The 24,131-nt window shown below is 47.1% G+C and overlaps 1 protein-coding gene across 2 annotated transcripts; it reads right to left on the bottom strand.

The window, feature by feature from the left end:
• Nucleotides 1–913: 913 nt before the first annotated feature.
• On the bottom strand, nt 914–23,624 carry LOC311317630 (paired box protein Pax-3-A-like; the record flags this gene model as incomplete). Of its 2 annotated transcripts, none has more annotated exons than XM_084448709.1 (9): nt 914–948; nt 2,221–2,500; nt 5,843–6,072; nt 6,452–6,617; nt 7,639–7,838; nt 21,653–21,796; nt 22,276–22,405; nt 22,626–22,861; nt 23,540–23,624. In XM_084448709.1, 9 exons carry the CDS (start codon nt 23,622–23,624, stop codon nt 914–916), a joined length of 1,506 nt encoding a protein of 501 aa, XP_084304835.1. The 2 variants fall into 2 exon arrangements, with proteins under 2 accessions (XP_084304835.1, XP_084304836.1); XM_084448710.1 differs by having other exon boundaries at nt 5,855–6,072.
• Between the last annotated feature and the right edge of the window lie 507 nt (nt 23,625–24,131).

The following is a 24,131-nucleotide window of genomic DNA, read 5'->3' as shown; positions in this document are numbered from 1 at the left end:
ACTGTGCCCCCATCCCTCCTCATCTGTCACTTTCTCCAAAGTCACCTTTGAACTCTAGGGGAGTCCCTGTAAAGCTACAAAAGGTTGGAATCCTCCCTCCCTGGCTGGGACTTCAATGGGACGCAACAAGAAAGCCAGTCAGAGTTCACTGGAATGCCGGGCAGAACATTCTGGAAGTTAGCTTGGTGTTCAGTTTCTGCTCCAGTGCTTTTTTTTTTTATGGACTTTTCCTTTGCTGTTGTTTGTTTGCTTTTATTCATTTCTTGGCTGCCCGAGGCTGGAGCTGTGTCCTCTTCTGTCCTTGGGTGGGATGGGATGATCCAGAGCGGAGGGGGTAAATCTAATAAATTAAACCTCTCTTGTTTTCCCTCATGTTGCTTTATTGAAATGTAATTTACAGTATTTGGCCCTTGAACATGTGATTTAAGCAACAACAACAACAAAAAGTGTGATTTATATGGTGTGGTTGTGCTCTTCCATAGACCCACCATGTTGAGAATTACCCCAGTGAGGGTGCTTGGTCCCTGGGTACGCTTTGGGCCAATGTGTGGGAGTCCTTACTGGTCCTGGTTATAGTTGTTGCTCAACTTTGGAATAAACCGCGACACAACCTAGGTTATGAAATGGCAGTGGTACCTCCAGCGCTTTTCAATGAGAGATGCTCAAAGATCTTTTGTTTTCATCTTGCACTCCTCCAATTGTGGTTTATTTTCGTGTCTCTCCGTTTCCTTTCCAAGCGAGAAAGAGCGTCGTTGTTGAGGTGAATTGGAACAGCCAGAGAGGGGAAGCCGTCGTTTTGGTCCTGATTACCTGAAGAGTCCCTCAGCACACACACACCTTCCCCTCCCAGCACACACACACATCTTCCCCTCCCAGCACCGGGGGAAGGCTGTGGAAGGTCCCAGTCCTCCTCTCAGGTGATTTCAGGTCTCAGATAATGAAGGGCACCTACAAGAAAGAACAGAGGGGTTGTTAGACGCAGTATTCTCGATGAAAGGGGTGGGTGGGGGGGGGTGGGTGGGTAGAGAGAAGACAGCTGAAGGAGATATGGAATGGGGAAAGGGGTAGCCACACTGCATTTGATATGGAACCCACTTAGGGCTTGACACGGTGCCTAGACTATCGGGATCTGGGAAAGCGATCAATACTGGCTCTCCAGCTGACCTCGTCTCGGCGCACCTGTTTCCAATAGCCTCCCTGCCAGAGGCTATTAGGATCCTTCCCCCCCAAAACAAGACCTCTCTCCATCCTCTCAGACCCAACCGCACACGGGTATCCAGTCTCAGTGATTAATGACATCAAGATGTAGTCCCTCCCTCTCGCGAGTGTGTGCGTGCGTGTTTGTGTGTGTGTATTTGAAAGCTTGTGTCTGTGTGTGTGTGTGTGTGTTTGTGTGTGTGTATGTTTGCAAACTTCTGTGTGTGTGTGTGTGTGTGTGTGTGTGTGTGTGTGTGTGTGTGTGTGTGTGCGTGCGCCCACTTCCAAAGGTGGTTCCTGTCTTTCTGTCCACTTAGATATTTCACTCAGATATTTCATTAGACATTTCTTCTCCCGGTTATTAGGTTAGATATTCACTCGATACCTGCCGACCTTACAAAGCCACGCCACTCAGCGGCGTGGAGCGCTGCCATGTCTTTGAAGGGCGACGAGGTTGACGGGAGGTCGGCGGATGGGCCTGATTGGCCGGCTCGTGTGGGCCGCCCCCCGCGGACAGAAATTGAAAACTGCGGGCCCGCTCTAATCACGGTCGATCGTCCGTGGATGACGTCGCCCTCAGAGCTGCCTGTGAGCGTGGGTTTGAAGTTCCGGCCGTAACGCTAATGTGAACTGAAGGCGCCCCCGCGCAGCTCAACGCACCGCCTCAGAGCCCAGCCGGTCCTGCGCTGGCGGAACGCGCCGAGCGGGAATTCACTCCACGGCCAAGGGTTGAACGAGGATATAACAAAGATATGGACGCGGTTTCCGTATGTTATCTACAGCAGGCTGGGAGACTTGGACGTTTGTGAGCGTATGGTTTATAGTCATGGTAAACATAATGTTACTGTAATAGTCAGGAGCCCGGCCCCGACCTTTGACAGAGGGGTCGGTTTGGTTTGAGCTCTATATCCACACTGTTATTACTTCAGCAATTGCATTGGCGTAGTCAATTAGTGGCCAATTAGTAGTCAATTATAAATAACTAAATTAGATGAGGTAGAAAGGAGGGGGTATTGACCTTACTTTGGCCGTACTGCCCATACTGATAGGACGCAACGTGGTCCACGCTATAGGCCGGCGAGCTGTAGGACGACGGGCAGTAGGACTGGGAGTTGGGCAGCGAGGGCAGACTGGGCATGCTGGGCATGCTGGGAAGGCCCTCCAGGCCTTTGAGGTGCTCCAGGCGTTGGGAGCAGCTGGCGCCCATGCCTCCAGGGGGCTCCAGGCCGCCGGTCAGGGGGGAGATGGCGTAGTCGCTCTGGGGCTGGTGGGGCACGCCGCCCGGGTTCAGCAGGCCCATCACCTGGGGAGGGGCAGAGACACAGGGACGTTAGAGGGTGGAGGGGTGGGTCTGTTACTTGGGACCGGTTTGTGAGGAGGTGTGTGTGGGGTGGAGGTTGCCGGGGCCTGTGTGTGTGTGTGTGTGTGTGAGGGGGGGGGAGGGGGGGGGGGTATATGGGTGATTGGAACATGAGAAAACAGGTGGTGTATCTGAGACTGTGACAAAGCTTTGGGCATGTCCCCTCACTCTGTCTCTGTCTCTTCCTATCTCTCTCTCTCTCTCTCTCTCACGCGCGCACACACACACACACACACACACACACACACACACACACACACACACAGGCGCACACAGCCCTTCTACACACACACACACACACACACACACACACTTTCCTCTTATACATACACACACATTCCTCCTTATGTTCAGCCTAACTCAGGAAGTTCCCCTCGGCTGGACATCAAAAGAGGCGGTGGAGGCGTTCCAGACAGCCAGAGAGATAGGAGCAGGAGGGGAAGAATTAAGCAATTTGTCCCAAACCCATAACTCCACTTAGTTTGAAATTCCCTTTAGTCGCCGCTCCAAAAAAGCATAGGATGAGATAACGACTTATCTCTAAAGATATATATATACCAACGTAGATAACACACACACACACACACACCCTGACCACAGTGGGAGAGTTAAAGTTGGAGATGTGCGCCAGGTTTTGACCTGTTGTTGATTAGCAGCCAGATAATCAAATTTGGGGGGGGGGGGGTTTCTTGGCGAGCTTTGGATGGAAAAGCGCCGTAGGGCCACGCCTGTCAGCGTCCCGGAGCCCCGGAGACCCCCTGACGCGCCCTGACACCCGCCGCCGCTACCCGTACGGCTCGGCGGGGGTGCCTTCGCCAAGGGCGCCGTTCGATAAACAGCCGATCCCCGCGAATCGACATCGTTTAGCCGGCGAGCGTTTCTCTGCGAGCGGCGACGTGGCCGAACCTGCTGACTCCGAACGCATCAAATCCCCTTTCAAGCGAGACCTCTGGGCTCTGCTGGCGCCCTAATGAGAAGCAGCTACGCTCCGCTGTGGGCACTTCTGGCCTTATAAGTGACATATTATTCTACATCCACACACACACATGGTCCCGCTTAAGTCATTTCCCAGGCAGGGGGACAGAGGAGCCCATGTTGATTTTGAGAGGGGAGTTGTGTTTCCCCAGCCCAAGTAACATTTTCCTAAAGAATTACCTGCGTTTGGAACGGCTGTGTTTAAACAGAAAGAGTACCGGGACCTGGCGCCATTCACCGCCAAGCTCTCTCTCTCTCTCTCTCTCTCTCTCTCTCTCTCTCTCTCTCCGTTCCTCTCTCTCATCTCTGCCTCTCACTGTCTCTCTGTCTTACAGTGCCCCCCCCCTCTCCCTCTCTCTTCCCTCAGTCTCTCCTTGTGCTGCACTTAGCATGGCGGCCGGCTGCGAGGCTGGGCTTAGGTCGGGTGTTTCATGTTGGACCGGTGCCGTTGCCAGTGGCCTAACCGGGCGTGTCCAGGGGGAGCCAGGGAGAGGGAGAAGGGCCACAGAGGAATGTCGGAATGGGGGGGGGGGGGATCTGAGACGGGACATTCCTGCTCCCTCATAGAAGATGCATAAAAACACATTAGGACCTTACTTTCATACGCAGGAATGTGGAGACAAACATTTTAAGAATGCAATCATGAGAAGCCCCTTGCAGAGGCTAGACAGTGTAGTGTGTGTGTGTGTGTGTGCGTGCGTGCGTGCGTGCGTGCGCGTGTGCGTGCGTGCGTGTGTGTGCGTGCGTGTGTGTGTGTGTGTGTGTGTGTGTGTGTGCACCACTGACGGCTGCACATAAGGTGCACACATTTCTACAGAGGAGAGGGAGATGTAAGTGGATGAACTCATGGAGACACTACATAAATTTGGAGGGTGGGTATTTTCTCATCTTTGAGCTTACATGTAACTGACACACACACACGCACACACTCAAGCGTCTGTCAACAGTCAAAAGTCCTGTTAGAGGCATCTTGCCCTCCAACAAATACGCTCTAAGAAGATGTGTTTTCCTTGCAAATGGGAAACATGTGGGGGTCAAAGCATCCCATTTATCAGAGAGAGAGAGAGTGAAAGAGAGAAAGAGAGAGAGAGAGTTTGATTTTAATCAAATCAAAATATCCTGACTAAACATCACAATGCACACAGAAATCCTGGGCCTTGATGTGTGCATTGAATCTGTAAGTCTTGTCTTTGATTTTTTTCACAGTGAATCCTTTTCATTATTGACTGTTGAAACTTACAGTATGCAGTATCCTAGAATAGGCTGAACACGGTATGCTGTTTTTAAAAGGCCATAGATAAAGGCCTTAGTCTAGATGGGATGAAATAAATCATACAAACCAATCATTAATGTAAGCAATCAACTGATTGTTTACATTCATTTATGTGAATTCACATTTTTGCATGCTGTTTAAGAGTCAGTGTCAGTCATTCGCTGTTGATGTCCGTACCGTATTCCTTAATTGACCCGGAGGCTTTCAGGAAATTATTAATCCTTTCAATTCTGTGTGTGCGCGCGCGTGTGTGTGTGTGTGCGTGCGCGCATGTCTCTGCATATGTATGTGTCTGTACATGTGCCAGTGTTTGCGTGTGTGTGTGTGTGTGTCTGTGTGTGTGTGTATGTGTGTGTAGCCGGCGCTGTATTCTCTGAGGAGTCTGACTTTGAGCAGCTGAAATCTCATTTTCTGCCTGTTAGGACAGCCCTTAGTGTTGAGTTAGAGGCTTGTGAGCTGCTCAGGGCTGTATAATTGGCTGTAATTGTCTTTTCAGTTTTCATTTGCCTCATCGTCTTCTTAGGCTCATTCCTTGTCCTTGTTCTTCCACTCAAGTACTCAAGTACTCAAGTACTGAAGTATTACCTCTACGTTCTCTCTACCACCTTCTTCTGCAAAGTAAGTGTGTGTGTGTGTGTGTGTGTGTGTGTGTGTGTGTGTGTGTGTGTGTGTGTGTGTGTGTGTGTGTGTGTGTATTCGTGTGTGCGCGCATGTACTGTATACATGCCTGCATACATGTAGATGCGCCTGTGTGTCTGTGTGCATGCGTGTGTGTGCGTGTGTGTGCGTGAGCGTGTGTGTGTGTGTGCGTGCAGGTGTCTAAATGTGTGTGTGTGTGTGTGCAGGTTTCTACGTGTGTGTGTGTATGCGTGCAGGTGTCTACACGTGTGTGTGTGTGTGTGTGTGGTTGTGTGTGTGTGTGTGTGTGTGTGTGTGTGTGTGCAGGTGTCTACGTGTGTGTGTGTGTGTGTGTGTGTGTGTGTGTGTGCAGGTGCCTACATGTGTGCGTGTGTGTGCAGTCCCGTCAACACCCCTCCCTCCGGACTCACCTGTGGTGAGAGGCCGTTGCCGATGGCGGGGTTCATGGGGTTGGGGGGCCCCCCCGAGGGGACGAAGCCGTCGGAGTAGCCTGAGAAGCCGTGGCGCCCGGAGGCCAGGCAGTAGGCCGAGCCCCCCTCCTGGCCGGGGCCCCCTGCAGAGCTCTGGTGGCCCGTGGAGGGGGGCAGAGGCTGGGGACGGTGCACGGTGCTGGGCTGCTCCGACACCACTGTGGGCAGAGGGGGGGAGGGGAGTTTAGAGTCTTTCACTCAGAAAAGGGTGCTGGATTTAGAACCCATTGAAAGAGGGTGCTCCGTTTGGATGGGCTTCTGTTTAGGCTTCGAAGCGACAAAGTGAATCAGAAGCCGAATAAAACCCGACAAGCTACCTTTAGGCTGGATGAAAAAATCTTTCATTTTGGTGATTTTATTTTCATGCAGTGAAAGCTGGGACTATCCTTGACAAACACAGATGAAATGTATTCCGAATAGCTCATAATTTATGATTTCATGCTCAAAAACATCAATTACCCAGAAAAGTTACTTTCACGCAATGGCAGCGAAGTCAGAATGGGTGTGGCAGCCCAAAAGCGATAGCGAGTGGCTCACCCTGTGCTAGTGATGTTGGTGGGTAAGGGCTGTCTGTGAGCTGATAGGGCGACATGCTGGACATGGCAGAGGGCGGGAACCCCCCGGGGATCAGGTGATTAAACGCCATGAGCTGATTGGCTCCAGCCTGCTTCCTCCATCGTGCCCTCCTGTTACTGAACCAGACCTGGGAAAGAAACGCCAACGACACGTTACAGAACAGAGTGTGCATGTGTGTGTGTGTGTGTGTGTGTGTGTGTGTGTGTGTGTGTGTGTGCGTGTGTGTGTGCGTGTGTGTGTGTGTGTGCATGTGTGTGTGTATATATGTGTGTGTGTTTGCTGCTCGCGGCTGAGGAGATAGCGATCTCCCAGCTGTGGCGACCTCACTGTGACATCATCCCTTTATGTGTGTGTGTGTGTATGTGTGTGTGTGTGTGTGTGTGTGTGTGTGTGTGTGTGTGTGTGTGTGTGTGTGTGTGCATATGTGTTGGGGTGGTCATGTGTTCCCCTCCAGACTTGCCCATGTGACTGCTGCAGTCAACAAGGCTCTCTCTATCTCTGTCTCTCACACTCACACAAGCAGGATACAGACTGAACCAGGCTGAAGAACTCAATTCTACCAACTTCCTCTGAAAGAGTGCTCTCAATTATCTTCAACCACTCAGGAAATCTACAAGCCACCTGTATATGTAGAAGAAAACCTTCATACTTGTTGGTCACTAATTCAAACACGCAAAGTAATTGAAATACAAAAAATACCTTGATAAAACAAGGACATCACATTTGGCAAGAGCTTAAGACATGAGCTGATTGGCTGTGGAGCTCCCTCCCTCGGGCTCTCCTGTTACTGACCAAGCCCTAGGACTAAATAAAAACTAAACTAAATAATACACCAATATCTATTGAGTGACATATTATGAGCAGCCAAAACCCGCCCCGCTGTGTCCAGTATGGGGGGTTCTGGTTGGCTGCCTCTACTCTGCGTTCGGATTGACTGGCGGTTCTGAAGCCGAATCCATAATGGCCTCCTGCTGGCCCTGAACAGTCTCCATATGGAAGCTGTGGAGGCGAATTTGCTGGGCCATAGATCAGAGCTGGCCTTTGATTGGTCCCCTGGGACCAGAGGATGAGAGGGGCCAGGAATGTGTGTGTGTGCGCGTGTGTGTGTGTGCGCGTGTGTGCGCGTGTATATATGTGTGTGTGTCTACCTGTACTCTGGCCTCTGTGAGCTTGGCCCTCTGAGCCAGCTCTTCACGTGTGTAGATGTCGGGGTAGTGCGTCCTCTCGAAGGCCCTCTCCAGCTCCTCCAGCTGCTCCGCCGTGAAGGTGGTCCGACTGCGCCTCTGCTTCCTCTTCAGGGGGAGGTCCGGTTCTGACTCCACGTCAGAACCCTCGTCTGAGGGACTGGCTGTGGGGAGGAGAAAAGCTGTGGGTCAGTTCTGTGTAATCTTCACAACAGCGGACTGCTCCTTTCTTCACGAAGCACATTTTACTGCACACTGTGCCGGTAAGAAAAAAGTTGACAGATAACGATTCTGACAATATTTTTCAGACTGTATCCTGTAGGTCAGGTTTAAAAGAGAAAAAGAAAAAAAACGGGGGGAAAACATTGCATAGTTTCTTGTTTTTATGGCAAGAAGAAAAGGTTGAGAGAGAAAGAGAGAGACAGAGAGAGAGAGAAGAGAGAGAGAGAGAGAGAGAGAGAGAGAGAGACAGAGAGAGAGAGAGAGAGAGAGGAGAGAGAGAAAGAGAGAGAATGTGTAGGTAAAGTTAGTGGGGGAGGGGAACCCTATCTAATTGACACGTCACGTCACGTGAACCTGTTCGCTTTTTATCTTCCTGCGTTTACATAAACCTTTTCATAATCCCCCCCACCCCCACCCCCACACATACAACGCCACCCCATCTTCCCCTCCCTGCTAGTGCCCAAACAGACTTCCATTCAGATAGAATATTCCCTGCTTTTCCACCTAATCCCACAGGACAAGGTTTCCCGAGGCGCACCAGTGCGATTGGGAGGACTAAGTCGGACACAAAGGCCTAATTTGGATCTGGGGGCCATTTTATATACCCCCCATCCCCCCCAAAGGAGAGAGAAAACGGACGAGCCTTGTCTACAGTCGCCAGTGTAGCGCGGCCAACGCCTCAGCCCCCGCCGTCACCACTCCGCCTGCCAGGTGCATGCTGGTCTTGTTTTCTCTTGTGTCTCTTTAGGAGGCCATTCAGGAGAAGAGGCTGTGAATATGGGATTCAAATGTTCTCTTACCCTCTTTCTATGTTTCTCTTCCTCTGTCTCTCTTTCTCTCTGTCTCTCTCTCTCTCTCTCTCAACCTGAGCCCTGTACCCCAGACCAGGCTAGGGCCGAACAGCCAGAACAGACAGATTCGGATTCATTGACTACATTTCTCTCCTACAACACACACACAACAAGCCATTGTGTGTCCATGGCTTTACTGGGCCTCTCCGCGTGTGACTGTCCCTCAGCTAACACACACACTTAAGAGACACAAAAACACACTGTTAATAACACACACTTATATACACACAGAGACTTGTGTGCAAGTGTTTCAGCAACCCAATTTAGGCCTATAAAGGCCATAGCTGAAAATAACTACATTTTATCGCACCATCTTGAATAGCATACATTGTGCTAAACATATCTATCTCTTTGCCTAATACACAATACAACATACTGTATCCTTTATTTTATCACCCATTCATTCACCCATTCACACACACACACACACACACACACACACACACACACACACACACACACACTCGTGTCCAATCATCTTAGTAGTCATTGAATTGGCACTTCAGCATGATTGAGTTGCCGTGATGATACTAGACTTGACAGCTTTTGTAGGGCCTACTTTTCATGTTTGAGATAGATCACTCAAGTGCTATTGTATACTCTGTTCTTATTAGCTTATAGGCTGTTCTTGACTACCTCAGAAGTTCATTGAGGATGTCGGGCCGACTTTTTGTGTCACAGTTAATGAATTCCCCGGAGTGGAGGGGAAGTTTTTGTGCAACACTGTATTAGTTCCCCCCTTAGAAGCAACAATAAAACACATCAAAATCCAAATAGCTTGAGGCTTCTCATGTGAAACTGATCCCCTGCCCCCTCGGCCATCTCAATTCTTAACACCAATAGCGGTGGGAGTAAACTTTGGATGCATTAAGGGCAAATTGGTTAAAAAAAACATTAAACAACGCCAGTCAGGGAGAGAAAATATTTAGAAAGGGAGAGAGGGAGAGGGAGAGTGAGTGGGATTTCGCCGTAGGGCCCTGGCAAATATCGTTCTGTTTTGCACTTTATCGAATGCTTGAACTTTGGAAGGCCTACAGTATCTGTGTTTTTACTTTAGCTTTTCACCAGGACTAGAATGTAAACTTGCTCGCACACACATACAAGCACACAAACAGGCTTCCAACTGCTGCAAACTTCTTTTTTTTTTACTAAGATAAAATGGCCGGCGTGGTTAGCCCCAATGGATCAAGATGGCACACTGTAGTTTATGGAGTGGAATGGATGTAGTAAAGTTTTACTACTCTATAAACTTCAGTATGACAAACACTAACATCTCCAACAAATTTCAACACTCCTCAAGCCACATCAATGTCAGTCAAACAGCAAATACAAATACTTTTATTGCTAAAAAGCTGTGTTGTTTTTTAGTTGGTGAGGAAGGAATTTGGGGTGTGGAACAGGGAGGACAGGGGGTATTCGAAACCGGGGTTGAGAAAAACAAGAGACCAGGCTTTGTGTTTCCAACTCACGGAGGCCCGTTGGGGAACGCTCTTTGCATCGACCCGCATGCACGTTCCAAAGCATTTCACAGGGATTTAGGCTCTGGGAATGCTGAGTGGGAAGATCACTTGGGAATCACCTATTGGTTATGTCCCAACTGCTTTGGGGTACCCTGGAACCTTACTCCTTTAAAGGAGAGTCGGATTGGCACTTCAAATGGACTTAGGAGTCTCATCATCATCATTCTCACAGGACAAAACCAAATAGCTCGGAATCCTGATGTGAATGTCCGTGTATAACAAGACTGTGATAGAACGATCCAATGTTGTCTCACTGTTATGCACCACGACCGAAAGCAAATTCCTAGTACGTCGAAAAACTGCACGGCAATAAACTGATTCTGATTCTGAACATTATCAATGTCGTAAACTTGCCAGACTAGCTTGATTTGTTTGAGTTGTCAGCCCGATTGACTTGAAATGACGGTACAGCTGAGATAGTAGACCCTGTTTTTACTGTACTACTGTGAATAGCACTGATTGTGCCTTTTTACTACCCTTATTATGCCTTTTGTGCCTTACTGTCTTACTGTGCTTTTACGTGTTGTCTGTATAGCTGCAACAAAGGAATTTCCCCCTCAGGGATTATTAAAGAACCTATGAGATCGTCCAGCCACCAAACAGAAAACAAACCAGAGATCTACAAAAATACCATACAGTACTTCATTCACTGACAAAGTTTGCACAGTCGATCAGCGCACTCCTTTAACTAAACGCCACCTACACCACCCTCTCTCTCTCTCTCTCTCTCTCTCTCCCTCACCCATCTCTTTCTCTCACAGTCCTCTTTGTCTCCCTCCTCCACCAATCCCCCCCCATCCCTCTCTTTCTCTCCCCCATATTTCTCTCTCCTTCTCCCTCTCTTCTTTGTTGCTCTAAGGCTGGGCTCTTTGCTGGGCGATTTGCACGCTCCATCTGTGGAATCCGTCATGGCTGCCTCGGCCCTCGGAGCGGGGGCATGGAGGGGGCCTGTCACCTGCCCCAGGGGGGAGCGGGGGGGTACACTGAGGGCCAGAGAGGGGGCGGGCGGGCAGAGGGGGAAGGGTGGGGCACGGTTGGGGGTCTCACCCCCCCCCCCCACCCCCCTCCTCCTCCCCAGCAGCCCACAGGGGAAAAAAACATGGCGGCACCTGAAGGGTGGGAGGGAAATAGGCTGGGAGAAGGGCTGGGGGGGGTGCTCTTATATTAGCTATGAATGTGAATTTGTGTTGTTGTTGTTGTTGTTGTTGTTGTTGACCAGTCTTGTGTTTATAAGAGAGAAAGAATGAGACAGCGGGAGAGAGAGCAAGAGAGAGAGACCGAGGGAGAGAGAGAGAGAGAGAGAGAGAGAGAGAGAGAGAGACAGAGAGAGAGAGAGACAGACCCACAAGTCACAAGTAAGAGTGACAAAAGTGTATCCATAGGCCAGAGATCACACCATCAACTAATCCCTACCACTCTGCCACGGGGCAGGACATACACACACACCACACACACACACACACACACACACACACACACACACAGAAAACACCACATGTAGGGTAAAGGACACGAGTCTTCACTAGGGATGAGACGGTATACCGTAAAACCGTGAACCACGGTATAAAATGTCCACGGTATTAGAACCGTGACATTCCCTGTGTTTACGGTATTACGTTTACAGTATTCCACAATAATGCGCTGCTGAAACTTCACATTTCAAGTTGCTTGCAACAGCTATTTTGTAATTTAATATAAGCTTGCTATTAATAAACTGAGCTTAATTACAATAGTGTGTATTTTCCATCATGTTTTGCACTGTAGTTCCTTCAAAGTAAAATACTTGTTTTTTATGTGTGTTGGGGAGGTGAAATTCCGTTAAACATGAAATACCGTAAACTGTACCGTGTAACTAGATACCGTACCGTACCGTAATGCAAAAATCCATACCGTCTCATCCCTAGTCTTCACCCCCCGCTAACACACACACACACACACACACACTTTAGTAAACTGTGAATATGCATACTGACATACTGACATACTGACTCAGGGAGCCGTGGGGTAGGACGATTCCAAGGGCACTGCCCAGGGGCCCCCATGAACCACTATTATTATTATTATTATCATCATCATAAGGTCTAGGTTTGGGGGGCCCAATATTACATTCTTTCATAGGACCCAGAATTTCAAGCAGCGCCCCTGACAGCACTACTCGTTACATCACAAATATCCCCTCCACCTTGACTAATCAGGCTACAGTACACACACACAGACACACACACACAGACACACATTCTCTCTCCTAAATGTTTCAGCGGATCCTGATGTCAACATACAGCAGACACACACACACACACACACCCCGTCCATTACATTGGTGGGAACAGATATATAGCGAAGAGTTCAAAATATGCTTGACACTGCTTTATTCATCTCCACTCCCAGTTAAGAACGGTTTCAGGGGACAGGGGGGCTGAACAGGATGAATGTGATGATTTTTTCACAGTAGTTATCAGAGAGTGGACGGGGAGAGAACCAAGCCCGTATACTTGACTGACTCCTCTAGAAGACTGTGGTCTCTGAGTGCTCCGCTAGCTCGCGTCGCTACGGTATCCACCGATGCCATCGCTCTTATTCTGGCACAGACGAATAGCTCTCTCCAATCAAATTACCCGCCTGTACCCCACATATCTCTCTCAGTGTGTATATATAAACTATATCTTCAAATGTTTTATTCATATCCTTGGCTAAACATTCGTCTAAACTTACTTTTCCGTGTTTTTTTTGTTTTTTTTACCTCGTCTCCGCTAGCGGAGTTGGGTTTATGTGCTGGGGTTGTTGGCAAGTACACTTGCCAGTTTGTGGAGCTGAAAAAGACAGAATGCAATCAAGGGTAAATCTATCTTGGTGTCTAAGGGCCCGTAGGGCGCAGGCCGCCGGGGAGGCCAGGAGCGTTTTGCTTCTTCAAGCCGCAGAGAGAGCGGGGGAGCAGCGGAGGGAGCAAAGAAAACTGTTTAATTTAACAAAACTCCGGCCCCCGAGAGGCGCACAGCGCTAGGTGGACAGCGCCAAAACAACCTTGAGAGAGCCAAGAAACAACCAAAATGGCCCCCGCCATGCGAGGCCTTCCTGAGGAGGAGGAGGAGGAGGAGGGGGGGGGGGGTTAAGTATAACCGACTGTGGTCTTGGAAACTGTACAGCTTATGGGGTTTTTATGGAGGGGTGTGTGTGTGTGTGTGTGTGTGTGTGTGTGTGTGTGTGTGTGTGTGTGTGTGTGTGTGTGTGTGTGTGTGTGTGACAATAAGGCTTAAATATAACCACCGAGACTGAGACAGACAGGAGGAGAAGGGGTGAAGTGGTCGGGGAGTGTGGAGATCAGGTTTGGTGTGTGTCGAGGGTGGCGTGTTGAAGGGGGCTGAATGAGACTGACCATATGTGTGCTGTTTACAATCTCCTTTGGGGGGGTCGGCAGGGGAGTAGGGGGCAATGTCACGAACTCCCCCCCCCTCCCCTCACACACACGCATACATCCCTCATACACACACAGCCCTCCCAAAAACAAAACAAAAGACACAAGAGACAAATGGAGCATTTATGTGTGGTGGGGAGGGAGCAACGCTGGTCCTTTTCAGGGACCTGGGCGACTAAGTGACTGCCCGACTGCATTAAACAGTACATAGAAGCCAGGCAGATGCCTGCTGGATAATGGTTAACTGACAGCTAATGGGCCCATCTGCGCCTCTCGCGCGTCGTGTTAAAGAAAAATCAGATGGGGAGGAGGGCTACTCACTTGACTTGCTAAAGAGACTCGACCTCTACAGCTGCGCAGTCATTTAGAGTGTGTGTGAGACAGAGAAGTAGAGAGAGAGAGAGAGAGAGGGAGAGAGAGAGAGAGAGAGTGTGTGTGTGTGTGTGTGTGTGTGTATGTGTGATGTGTGTGTGTGTGTGTGTGTGTGTGTGTGTGTGTGTGTGTGTGTGTGTGTGTGTGTGTGTGTGTGTGTGTTTGTGGGTGTGAGAGACAGCCCTGCGTGTTTGCACTGTCATTGTGGGGGTATGAATGTGTGAATGACTGAAGATGATGTGGCGGCAGAAGGAAAACGGCTCATAAATCATCAGCCCAAGAAGCTCAGAAGAAAGAGACACAATAAAAGATGAAAGGAGAGAAAGCAAAAAGGAAATGGAGTCTCCAGAGAGCAAGAGAGACAGAGAGAAAGAGAGAGAGAGGGGGAGATAGAAAGGGATAGAGAGACAGGGAGAGAGGGAGAGAGAGACAGGGAGAGAGAGAGAGGGGGAGACAGACGGAAAGAGAGAGGGAGGGAGAGAGAGAGACAGGGAGAGAGAGAGACAGGGGGAGAGAGAGACAGAGAGAGAATAGAGATTAATAGCAGGAAGTAGTTACCTGTCATTTTTAGCCAAATATGATGGTAACCCTGTTTCCTGGAGGGCTGATGGAGACTAACCCTGTGTTGCTCTTTGACCCCTGCTAAGCCTGACCACAGAGAGAGGAGACAGGACCTGACCACGGGAGAAATATCCTCCCAGCAATGCCTGTGGTAGAGTCCATGTCTGGCCAGACAGTTTTCATTACTGGTGACACACAAGCTGTAGAAATCACTTACTGTACTGTGTACATTAGAACAAACGCAGCTCGACCAACTTCAATAACTCAAATTGTGACACACTTACTTTAACTCTTTCTATGTATTTTGCCTACGATGAAGAACAAAATGTGAGAACACAAATCAGCTCTAAAATCATGTTTAAACACAACTAAATCGAATAAATACAGCAATGTTGCTTTTTGAACCATTTCCAAAGACTCAAAGAAAAATAGTGGTTTCTTGACCATTAATCTCGAACATCATTGAGTGTATATGGCTGTTTCTCAGATCTATTTATTAAGAATGGTGACCCCCCCCCCACACACACACACACACGCACACACACACAGCCTTCCCACTACCCATCCCTGCATGACACGGAGCCCTGAGCGGTAATCAGTTAACAAAGCTCAGTGTGAGTGTCAGGCTCCATCAGTCAACTGATTGACAACTCCCTGTCTGCTTTCAGCCGCTCACCCAGTGCATTCAGTAGCCTTTGCCTTGCGTCTCTCCAGCTTTGACACCCCTTATCCCCTTTCTGGTCACACACACACACACACACACACACACACACACACACGCACACACACATCCACACACTAGCACACCCATAAAAACAACCTCTCTCCCCTCTTTCCCTCTCTCTCCTCTAAGCGATGTGACCGCCTGGAGAATACTTCCATCAGATAAAGAGGGGCCTTATTCTAAGGCGGCCATTCTCCTTGACCTTCTCTGGGGCCTTTTCACTCTTTCACTCACTTCAAACTGTCTTTGGGGCGCTCTCTCTCTCTCAGGCTGAATGTGGCAAGTCCATCATGGGTGATGACGGGGGAGGGGGGGGGGGGGGGGGGCGCTGACGGGGGAAACCCCAAATTCTCTCTCCTCTGCCCCCCAGATCCCCCCACTTCAAAGTTGGGACTGCATTCATTAATTGCCCTTTGAATTGATATCAGAGGGTCACAATAGGGGTGTGAAAGGCAAAAGACGCTTTAATGAAGCATAGAGCCCCCATTCATTTGCAGATAACTATATTTTTATGCTTGGGTAGTTGTCACGCACAGCATCGTGGAAGACAAAAAAAAACTCAGGAGAGGGAGGAGTAGGGACAAGAAGGGGATGGAGAGAGAGAGAGAGAGAGAGAGAGAGAGAGAGAGAGAGGGAGAGAGGGAGAGAGGGGGAGAGGGAGAGCCCTGGGGGAAGATAGAGGGATGGATAGAGAGGGGGACAGTCAGAGCCCCAGGGTAAGGGAGAGTGATTTGGTGCTCCCACTTGCCCCCCTGTGCCCCTATGCCCTCGTGTGCCCAGGGACACAATGAGTGACACATTCCACAGCCAGAAAGCCATTCCCCTAAATTACGGACACAGATCAAGTTGTTCAGGCCAGTAGGCATTTTGCTCTGCCACTTGACCATTTCACAACATGAAGGACAGTTCGCAGCTTACAGTTAACTTATTATTCATAAACAGTATGGCATACTCCCGATTTCACTTGACCTGAGCCACTCTGTCGGTGGGTCGGGATTGCATACTATGGTACAGCTATGGTACAGCTTGAGATTGTAGACTTTTTTTTGTGTGTAATCTGTATATCTTGCATTTGTATATCCTGTATGTTTGTATAGGCTACTATTTGCACCTACTGTATTTAGTCCCTGATTGTGCCTTTTTTGCTGCCTTTAGTGTTGCAACACAACAATTTCCACTCTGGGTTTAATAAAGTACATCTCTCTCTCTCTCTCTCTTTCTGTCTGTCTGTCTGTCTGTCTGTCTGTCTGTCTGTCTGTCTGTATGTCTGTCTGTCTGTCTGTCTGTCTATCTATCTATCTATCTATATATCTATCTATCTATCTCTACTTACAGTATCATGGGCTAAACTAACAATAGCAACTACAAACTCATTGATATGTTAGATTTCCCATGAGGTGAATCTCTTTTAGAAGGACATATTTCTAGAATCTGAGGGGGACAAGAGGAAGTGAACACAACAGGTGACATGTTCTGTTCTTTAGGTAGATCGTGTGTTTCAAACTGCATGTCTTCAATAAAAAAGAGATTAGATATCCAAGTTAAACAGAAAAAGAAAAAGAGAAGCTTGCCACTGTTCATTAAAACCAAATAATTTACCTTTGATCTGTATCTATCATCATCATATAATAAACAGCATTAGACAAGACCATCTGTAAAACTTGTAAACCCAGGAGCATGATACTGTCGTTAGCCAACACAGATTTATCACAGCCTCTATCCATCAGTATTCACATGATCAGAAGATCCCCAACTATCACAAACTAAACTGAAGATACCAAAAATAGTTGTTAACTTTGTTAACATTCACTACACTAAACACACAAACCCCTTCACCCACCCCTCTTCTACTCCTCTTCTACACACACACACACACACACACACTCTCTCACACATACTCTCTCACACACACTCTCTCACACACACACACACACACACACACACACACAAACACACACACACACACACACACACACGCACGCACGCACACACTCCTCTCTTTCTCCTGGCATTAACCCAGTGTGTGCCCACATATTGAATTCTATAAAACCCCATCCTGTGCTTGAGTAGCAAGGGACCCCAAGTTCCTAACTTTATTTACACAAACAAAATCCTGCTCCGTATCTGTGACAAAGGCAGCTAAATCTTTTGGGCCTTTCATGTTTTGTCAACTCTTGATTCCCTTTTGTCCTCTGGCTATTGGCCCAGCCGTGGGCACAATGAGTCCGGGAGAATGGCAGCAGATTGGTGGAATGCGCCTCAATAAACCTAATTATGACATGATGACTGCACTCACCATGGCAGGTTTTCAAAGATCCCAGGCTTATTCAATTAGCCCTTTGCAGTATTCTCTTTCACCAAATAAAGTTATCCCTTTGACTGTTTGTGTTTCAGAGAGGAATTGTGTGTGTGTGTGTGTGTGTGTGTGTGTGTGTGTGTGTGTGTGTGTGTGTGTGTGTGTGTGTGTGTGTGTGTGTGTGTGTGTGTGCGTGTGTGTGTCTGGCCCAAAAGGCTCCTCTGTAACATTTGGTTAATTCTAATTAACAAAGCAAGGCTATAAATAGGCTGTGGAAGTATGTAGGAGCAGTAAAGGAGGGTCTATTTGTATGCATTACAAATCATGAGCTCATTTCTATATGAGTTCATTAACACAACGTTAGCCTTCTGGTTATGGAAGGCGGTGCAACAGGCTAAGGTGCCAACGATTATCCGGGAACAGTACCACACACACAAAAGCATGCTTGGGAATATTTACAGTAACCTACACTTACCATGTAGACTATAAAAATCTGCTATACCTTTAACAAAATCACCGATTAAAAAAAAGTTTTACATAGTAGGCTATATCTGGAATGTGGAAATCTACAAATTATTTCATTTCCCAAGTAGCCACACACGTTAACCTGCAACACCTGTCGGGAATTTGTTAAAAGCGGACGAGGCAGTAACGTTCCAATCTCAAGTTCCAATCTGGGTTCCTTCCTCAAACACCTCCAGTTGTTTTCTCCCCAGACAAATAAATCTCAACGAACAGCCTTTGATCGGGACACTGAGGGGAAACGACCATGAATTCTGAACATCTAGGGCTGAATCAGTGCTCCTCCTTCGCATAACAATGGTGTCAACAAACATCTACTTAATCAATGTTAGACCTGCTTGACTGAGAACAACAACAAAAAACCTAAAGTTCTTTTGGCATTTTAATTCGTGTCTGTGAAGAAACAGCTTCGGGGTGTTGAGACAGAAAGCGACTCTGGGGAAATGGTGGCGACCTAGGACCAAAAGGTAGCTACGCTGGCCTGTAGGCTGCCTAACTAAATAGCCATATGCAACACACATTTCTGTCAAAAGGCAATAAACAGGCAAACCAAGGCTGCTGACCCTCTGCGCACATGTGGACATGCAGGCTACTGGTTTATGTGAACGTTGACGGGAGTTTTCATTGTCTCTAAAGTTTGGCCTATGTTAAGCATGTGAATAAAGTCAATTCCAATGTATCAGGGGTAACTTTAAAGCGAAGCCAAGTTAGTTTCCAAGTCATCCCATTTTAGAATTAATGAAGCAATAATGGAGCATTTATGTAACATCTAAAGGTGGGCTAGATAAAGTAGTAACTTGGTCTTTGGCTTAATCTAGAATTTAATTAGAAACGTTCCTACAATGAGCCGACTTTCTTTTGTTTGCTGGTTGAACTCCTGAGGATGGACCAGATATTAAACGAATGTGCGCCGCAGGCAGAGAGAGGGAGAGAGAGAGAGAGAGAGAGAGAGAGAGAGAGAGAGAGAGAGAGAGAGAGAGAGAGAGAAGGAAACGGAGGGAGATGGGCGGGCTCGCTCTCCAGATGAAAGTGAGATGAAATAAAGGGCTCGATTTAATCCGCTTGAAGAGATTTGGAGAGCGCGAGGGGGTGAGCGTGATGGGTGAGTTTTGGAGCAATGCGCATGACGAGCGGCGAGGCCCATTGTGACCGCCGCTCCAGGCCAGGAGCGACTCTCGGGGGAGAACATTGGTCCCCATTCACCAAAGCACTCTTTAATACACTGCCTAGATCATTACATGTGACATAGCGCAATATCAGAATCATTTAGAAGACATTTAATGTTCACAAAAGGGCAAGGCGGGGTGGATCAAACAATAGGCTAATGATAGGCCAGATCCTGGGGAGGCCTTTCTGAGATTTAAAATAATGGAACGGAATTTGGAGGTTCACGGAAAATAGGCCTACCATAACCATAATCAGTCGTCGTCAAGATAATTGATAATCAAAAGTCTGAGTTCAGAGTAATATCATTCAGAGCTTCATTCAGACTCATGGAACCTATATTTTAAGCTTCAAATGGCAATGGGCTTAAAACACATCAGGCCCGAGGAATTGGGCAATTGGCTAAACGATACAAATTTGCCAGATTAACAACACAACATTTAAGCACCGTTTTTAGGACAGTTAAGCCTACTTTTAAGTTAAGCCTATAATATAAAATATCCTAATCGTTAATGTTCGATGTCTGATTTCATATATGAAATGTGGCATTTAAGCCAAATACCATTAGCTAACGCAACAGGTAGCCTAACAATTTATTTTTATGCATTTCTTTTTGCATTCCTTTTCAGCGTGTGTGTGTGTCTGTCTGTGTGTGTGCGTGTGTGTGTGCGTGTGTGTGTGTGTGTGTGTGTGTGTGTGTGTGTGTGTGTGTGTGTGTGTGTGTGTGTGTGTGTGTGTGTGTGTGTGTGTGTGTGTGTGTGTGTGAAGGAGAGTGAGGGGGTTTCAGAGGCTTCAATTGTAACTCTGAATGGTAGTCGGCTTCTTTAGACGACTAAAAAGACTCCAAAAGAAACATTTTGTAGGTGAAAACGGCTATTTTTCCATGGTGAACAGTCTCTAAGCCTAGCCTGAGCAGCGGCTATAGGCGGACGCTGAATAATTCATCCTTCATTGCTGGCTCATAATGTCTTTTCTTAGGCTTTTGTTGAGAGGCTCCCTCTCCTTTTCTGACTGAATTATAAACAGGTTGCCTTCTTTTATTGCGACCAAGCTGCTGCGTAGCTTGGCTTTGTCCGCGCGTAACCGAAGCGTGAGTCTCAATGGACTCTTGAGCCTTTGTCTCCCAAGTTCATCCTCAAGTGTCCGATTGTGTGCGCGAGGCCTAGCTTTGTGAGGGATGGAACTGCTATACAAATGTTTGATCAACTCATTTGGCACGTTTTGTCTCATCAAACTCCCCGTCTCTTCCTCCAATTCGTTTTACTGTCCCTGGGATTTACAGTAAAAAAGCGGAGAGAGTAAACTATGGTATTGAGATGGAAATTTGAATTCTTAATTGAAAATCGCAAGAAGATAATAGAAGGGAAGTTATGAGATTGCTTTGTTTGATAGCCTTATAGGCGACACCATATTGACAACCAGCTGTCGGATTAAATTGGACGACATATGCATTTTTTCCCTACAGGCTATTTAAAATAAATAGTCTTATTTACACTTCGATTACACTGGCTATGTCATATGCAGTGCATAACATGGAAATCAATAGCCTACAAAAATACAAAGGCAACACAAATGTACAAAAGCAATGCATAATGGGAAATAAAGTAATGCAGCTGTAGCCAGTTTAAACAAAAGCTATAAAGGAAATATAACCATGAATTATATTCTCTTCTCGACAGACTATACTCTGATAACCTATAAATACACTTGTTTTGTATTGGTTTGTATGGGTTGGAAGTGATTTTAGCCAATCGAGCTTTCAAATCGTATGAATCTTAGAAGTAGAAGGCTAGACTATATCAGATATATAAACCTATATGGGTATAGCTGCATAACGCACGCGCGCTCACACATTGCTCGCTCATCTCTCTCTCACACACACGCACATCCACACACACTGTCACGTACGTGCACACGCCCACAATCCTCCTTTCCCACAAAAGCTATCACCTGCTGTTTGATTTACGGTAAGGCCTCATGGGAAAACCATTAGCCAGAGAGATGGTCGATAAAGAATTCAAAACAAACGACATCACTTTATGGCTGCCAACTTCCCTCCTGCATTTTGTGCCATTTTAAGCCTACACGACTTCAAAGACACGTCTTAAAGTTAATTAAGTCTAATTCATGTCTACGATTGCTTACGATTGTTCTTTGGCAAATGCAGGTAGGCTCATGGGACAGTCTGTCTTATCATTGGCAACAACATAGCCACATGAGCGAAAATGGAAAGTTAATAGTGCAGTGTGAAAAGAGAACAGGAAGAACCCAAAAAGTGCCCGTATTCAACAGGCAATCACATTGGAATATCTGGAAAGATGAAAATGCACTCACAACGATCTCCCAAGATGCCCTCGATGCTGTGTTTGGCCCGTCGATCGTTGTCCTCCAGTTCCTTCTTCTCGATCTCGTCTTCGTCGTCATCATCATCTCCTTTTCCTCCGAATTTACTCCTCATAATGCGACTAATTGAACTCACTGTGTGAAAAGAAGTAGCAAAACAATTAATAGAATATAACTGCTGTCGACGTTTATAGGCTATACCTAATTCAAATCATGAAATTAAGATCTATAATGTAGGCTCTTTTCATTCTAAATTAATTTTGGTGTAATAAATCTTTAGGCCTATTTTTTACTTGCAAATTTGCCTGCATTTTAAACATGCTGAACAGATAACTTGTATTCAAACCAAAAAGTTAATCTATAACGAAGTTAGAGTTTTAAATGTAGATGTATCCTGGTTAGTTTAAAATAGGTGATGAGAGAATAAACTGATCAAAGATTGTATATGATAACTAGGCCAGTCTGTCGATGAAGATGAAGAGGAGGAGGATGGCAGTGATGATGATGATGATGATAATGATGATGATGATGATGCACAACTTTACTATGCCTGTCTGCGTCCATTTTAGAGCGAACAAGTAAGGCAAAGTTAATTGCCCGAAGTTTCCTTTTACCTGAAGGAACGGTGTTCCGGTCACATATGCCATCCTTCAGTAATTTATCCCGAATCTCCCAGCTAAACATACCCGGGTTATCTCGTTTGTACTCCTCTATTCTCTTCTCCACATCTGGTGTCGTCCCCTGCTTTAGAAACGACAAATGATTAGAGTCCTAAAATAGTTGTCAGTGATGCTTTAGGCCTCACATCAGCCAGCAATCTCGAACATTTTCGGCCAACCTGTGGCAGCAAGACAGCACAACCCTCTGATAGATCCGCGTAAAGGCCTCTTGCCAATGTGCAGACAGTAACATGCAGTCACAACTTTCTCCAATGGCCTTTGGACCATATAGCAAAGTCCCTTACCTTGGGTTTACTTCCTCCGATAGCCCCGGGTCGGATAGAACCGGTTTCCTGGTACCGGCAGAGTATTTTGGACACGCAACCATGAGAGACCCGTAGCTGACGAGAGATTACGCAGGGTCTGATGCCATGGTGTGCCATTTCAACGATCTTGTGTCGGATATGGTTGGGCAGCGGCCTGCCATTGATGAAAACACCCCCGAGTTGGTTCACTCTGCCTTGGCCCAGCGGAGTAGACACTGCGTAATACAAAACGATCACCTTTATATCTAAGTAACCGTTAGTAGGCTATAATAATGTCAATAGAGTTAACCTATATGGATGTTAATAGAACAGCAATTTAATTATAGCCTAATAGCCTACCCTTAATAATCCTGTGATAAGAAGCCAATTGTTTGAATAAAATACCCGTTGCATGAGCTGAGATTTGACTCTGAAAAGTTACTTTGAAAATTAAATACCAATCAAATGTCCCAAATTACAATCTAAGGTTTTGCCAGTCTTCCTTTCAGTTGTAGATTATTTCCTTTGGATAAATGACTTGACTTATTCACGTACATACAGAACATGGGCCTAACCAAAATACTACATTAGTCTACATATAGACCACTAATAGGCCTAGCATAAAGACCAACCAGATGGAAACAACGAGTTTCAATTTAGTCCATAGGCGAAATAATTAAACCCTTTTCAAATATGTCGACCCCCTTTATTAGCCTAATCATTTAACCTAAACCTGTTAACTAAAACTAGATTTTAAGGAGCAGGGTAGCCTACATCTAGTTTTCAGGCTTACGGGGGCTAGTATTTGTATCTAGGGTCTATCAAAAATGATACATAAAATATAGGCCAAAGTACAATGAGGTCCATTTCTCCCCGCAGACAGTTTTTCTAAGTTCTTCGACTTTTGATTTTACCTTCCAAAGGGAAGCCACTGCGGGGGTAGTTCTGAGCCAGCGTGGGGCGCATCATCCTGGGTACAGCCCCCGCCAACGCAGTCATAAGTCCACAACCCTACGCTCTGCAAGCCCCCGCCGGAGTGGAGGAGGATGAACAGCCGGCGATGGAGCTCGACAAGCGGCTTGTATCTGGAGTAAATGCCCTGTATTCCAGTTCCTGGAAGCTTTGCTTCGACAACCCAGACGCAGCAGACGCTGGGATCCCGGGAGAGAAAGAAAGCACTCCCGCCTCCCCAACAAAAAAACAGGGGAAAACGTTTATTCGTGTGAGTGGGAATGTCGTTGTTTCTTCAGTCGTAACGAAGTTGGAAACGTGTTGGGTTCAGCGATGTCAGCAAGGTAAGGATTTGGTCGTGATGTCCTTGTGGCTGTTGTTGTTGTTGACACGTTCAAGGAGAGAAGATGGTCAAAACTAGAGCATCATTTATTAGTTGTGCTGCACTTCTTTCGCCGTCAGTGTTCCGCGCTCTGTGATTGGTTTACAGGGGGTATACCCTGTCTTCGTGAGTGCGCAATGATTGGCTGACGCTGAAAACTTTCTTCCTCGAAG

The sequence above is a fragment of the Borostomias antarcticus genome (assembly GCF_949987555.1).
Source record: "Borostomias antarcticus genome assembly, chromosome: 1".
Lineage (NCBI taxonomy): Eukaryota > Metazoa > Chordata > Actinopteri > Stomiiformes > Stomiidae > Borostomias > Borostomias antarcticus.
Note: the sequence above shows the minus strand (reverse complement) of the source record. Positions and strands in the feature narration are given on the sequence as shown.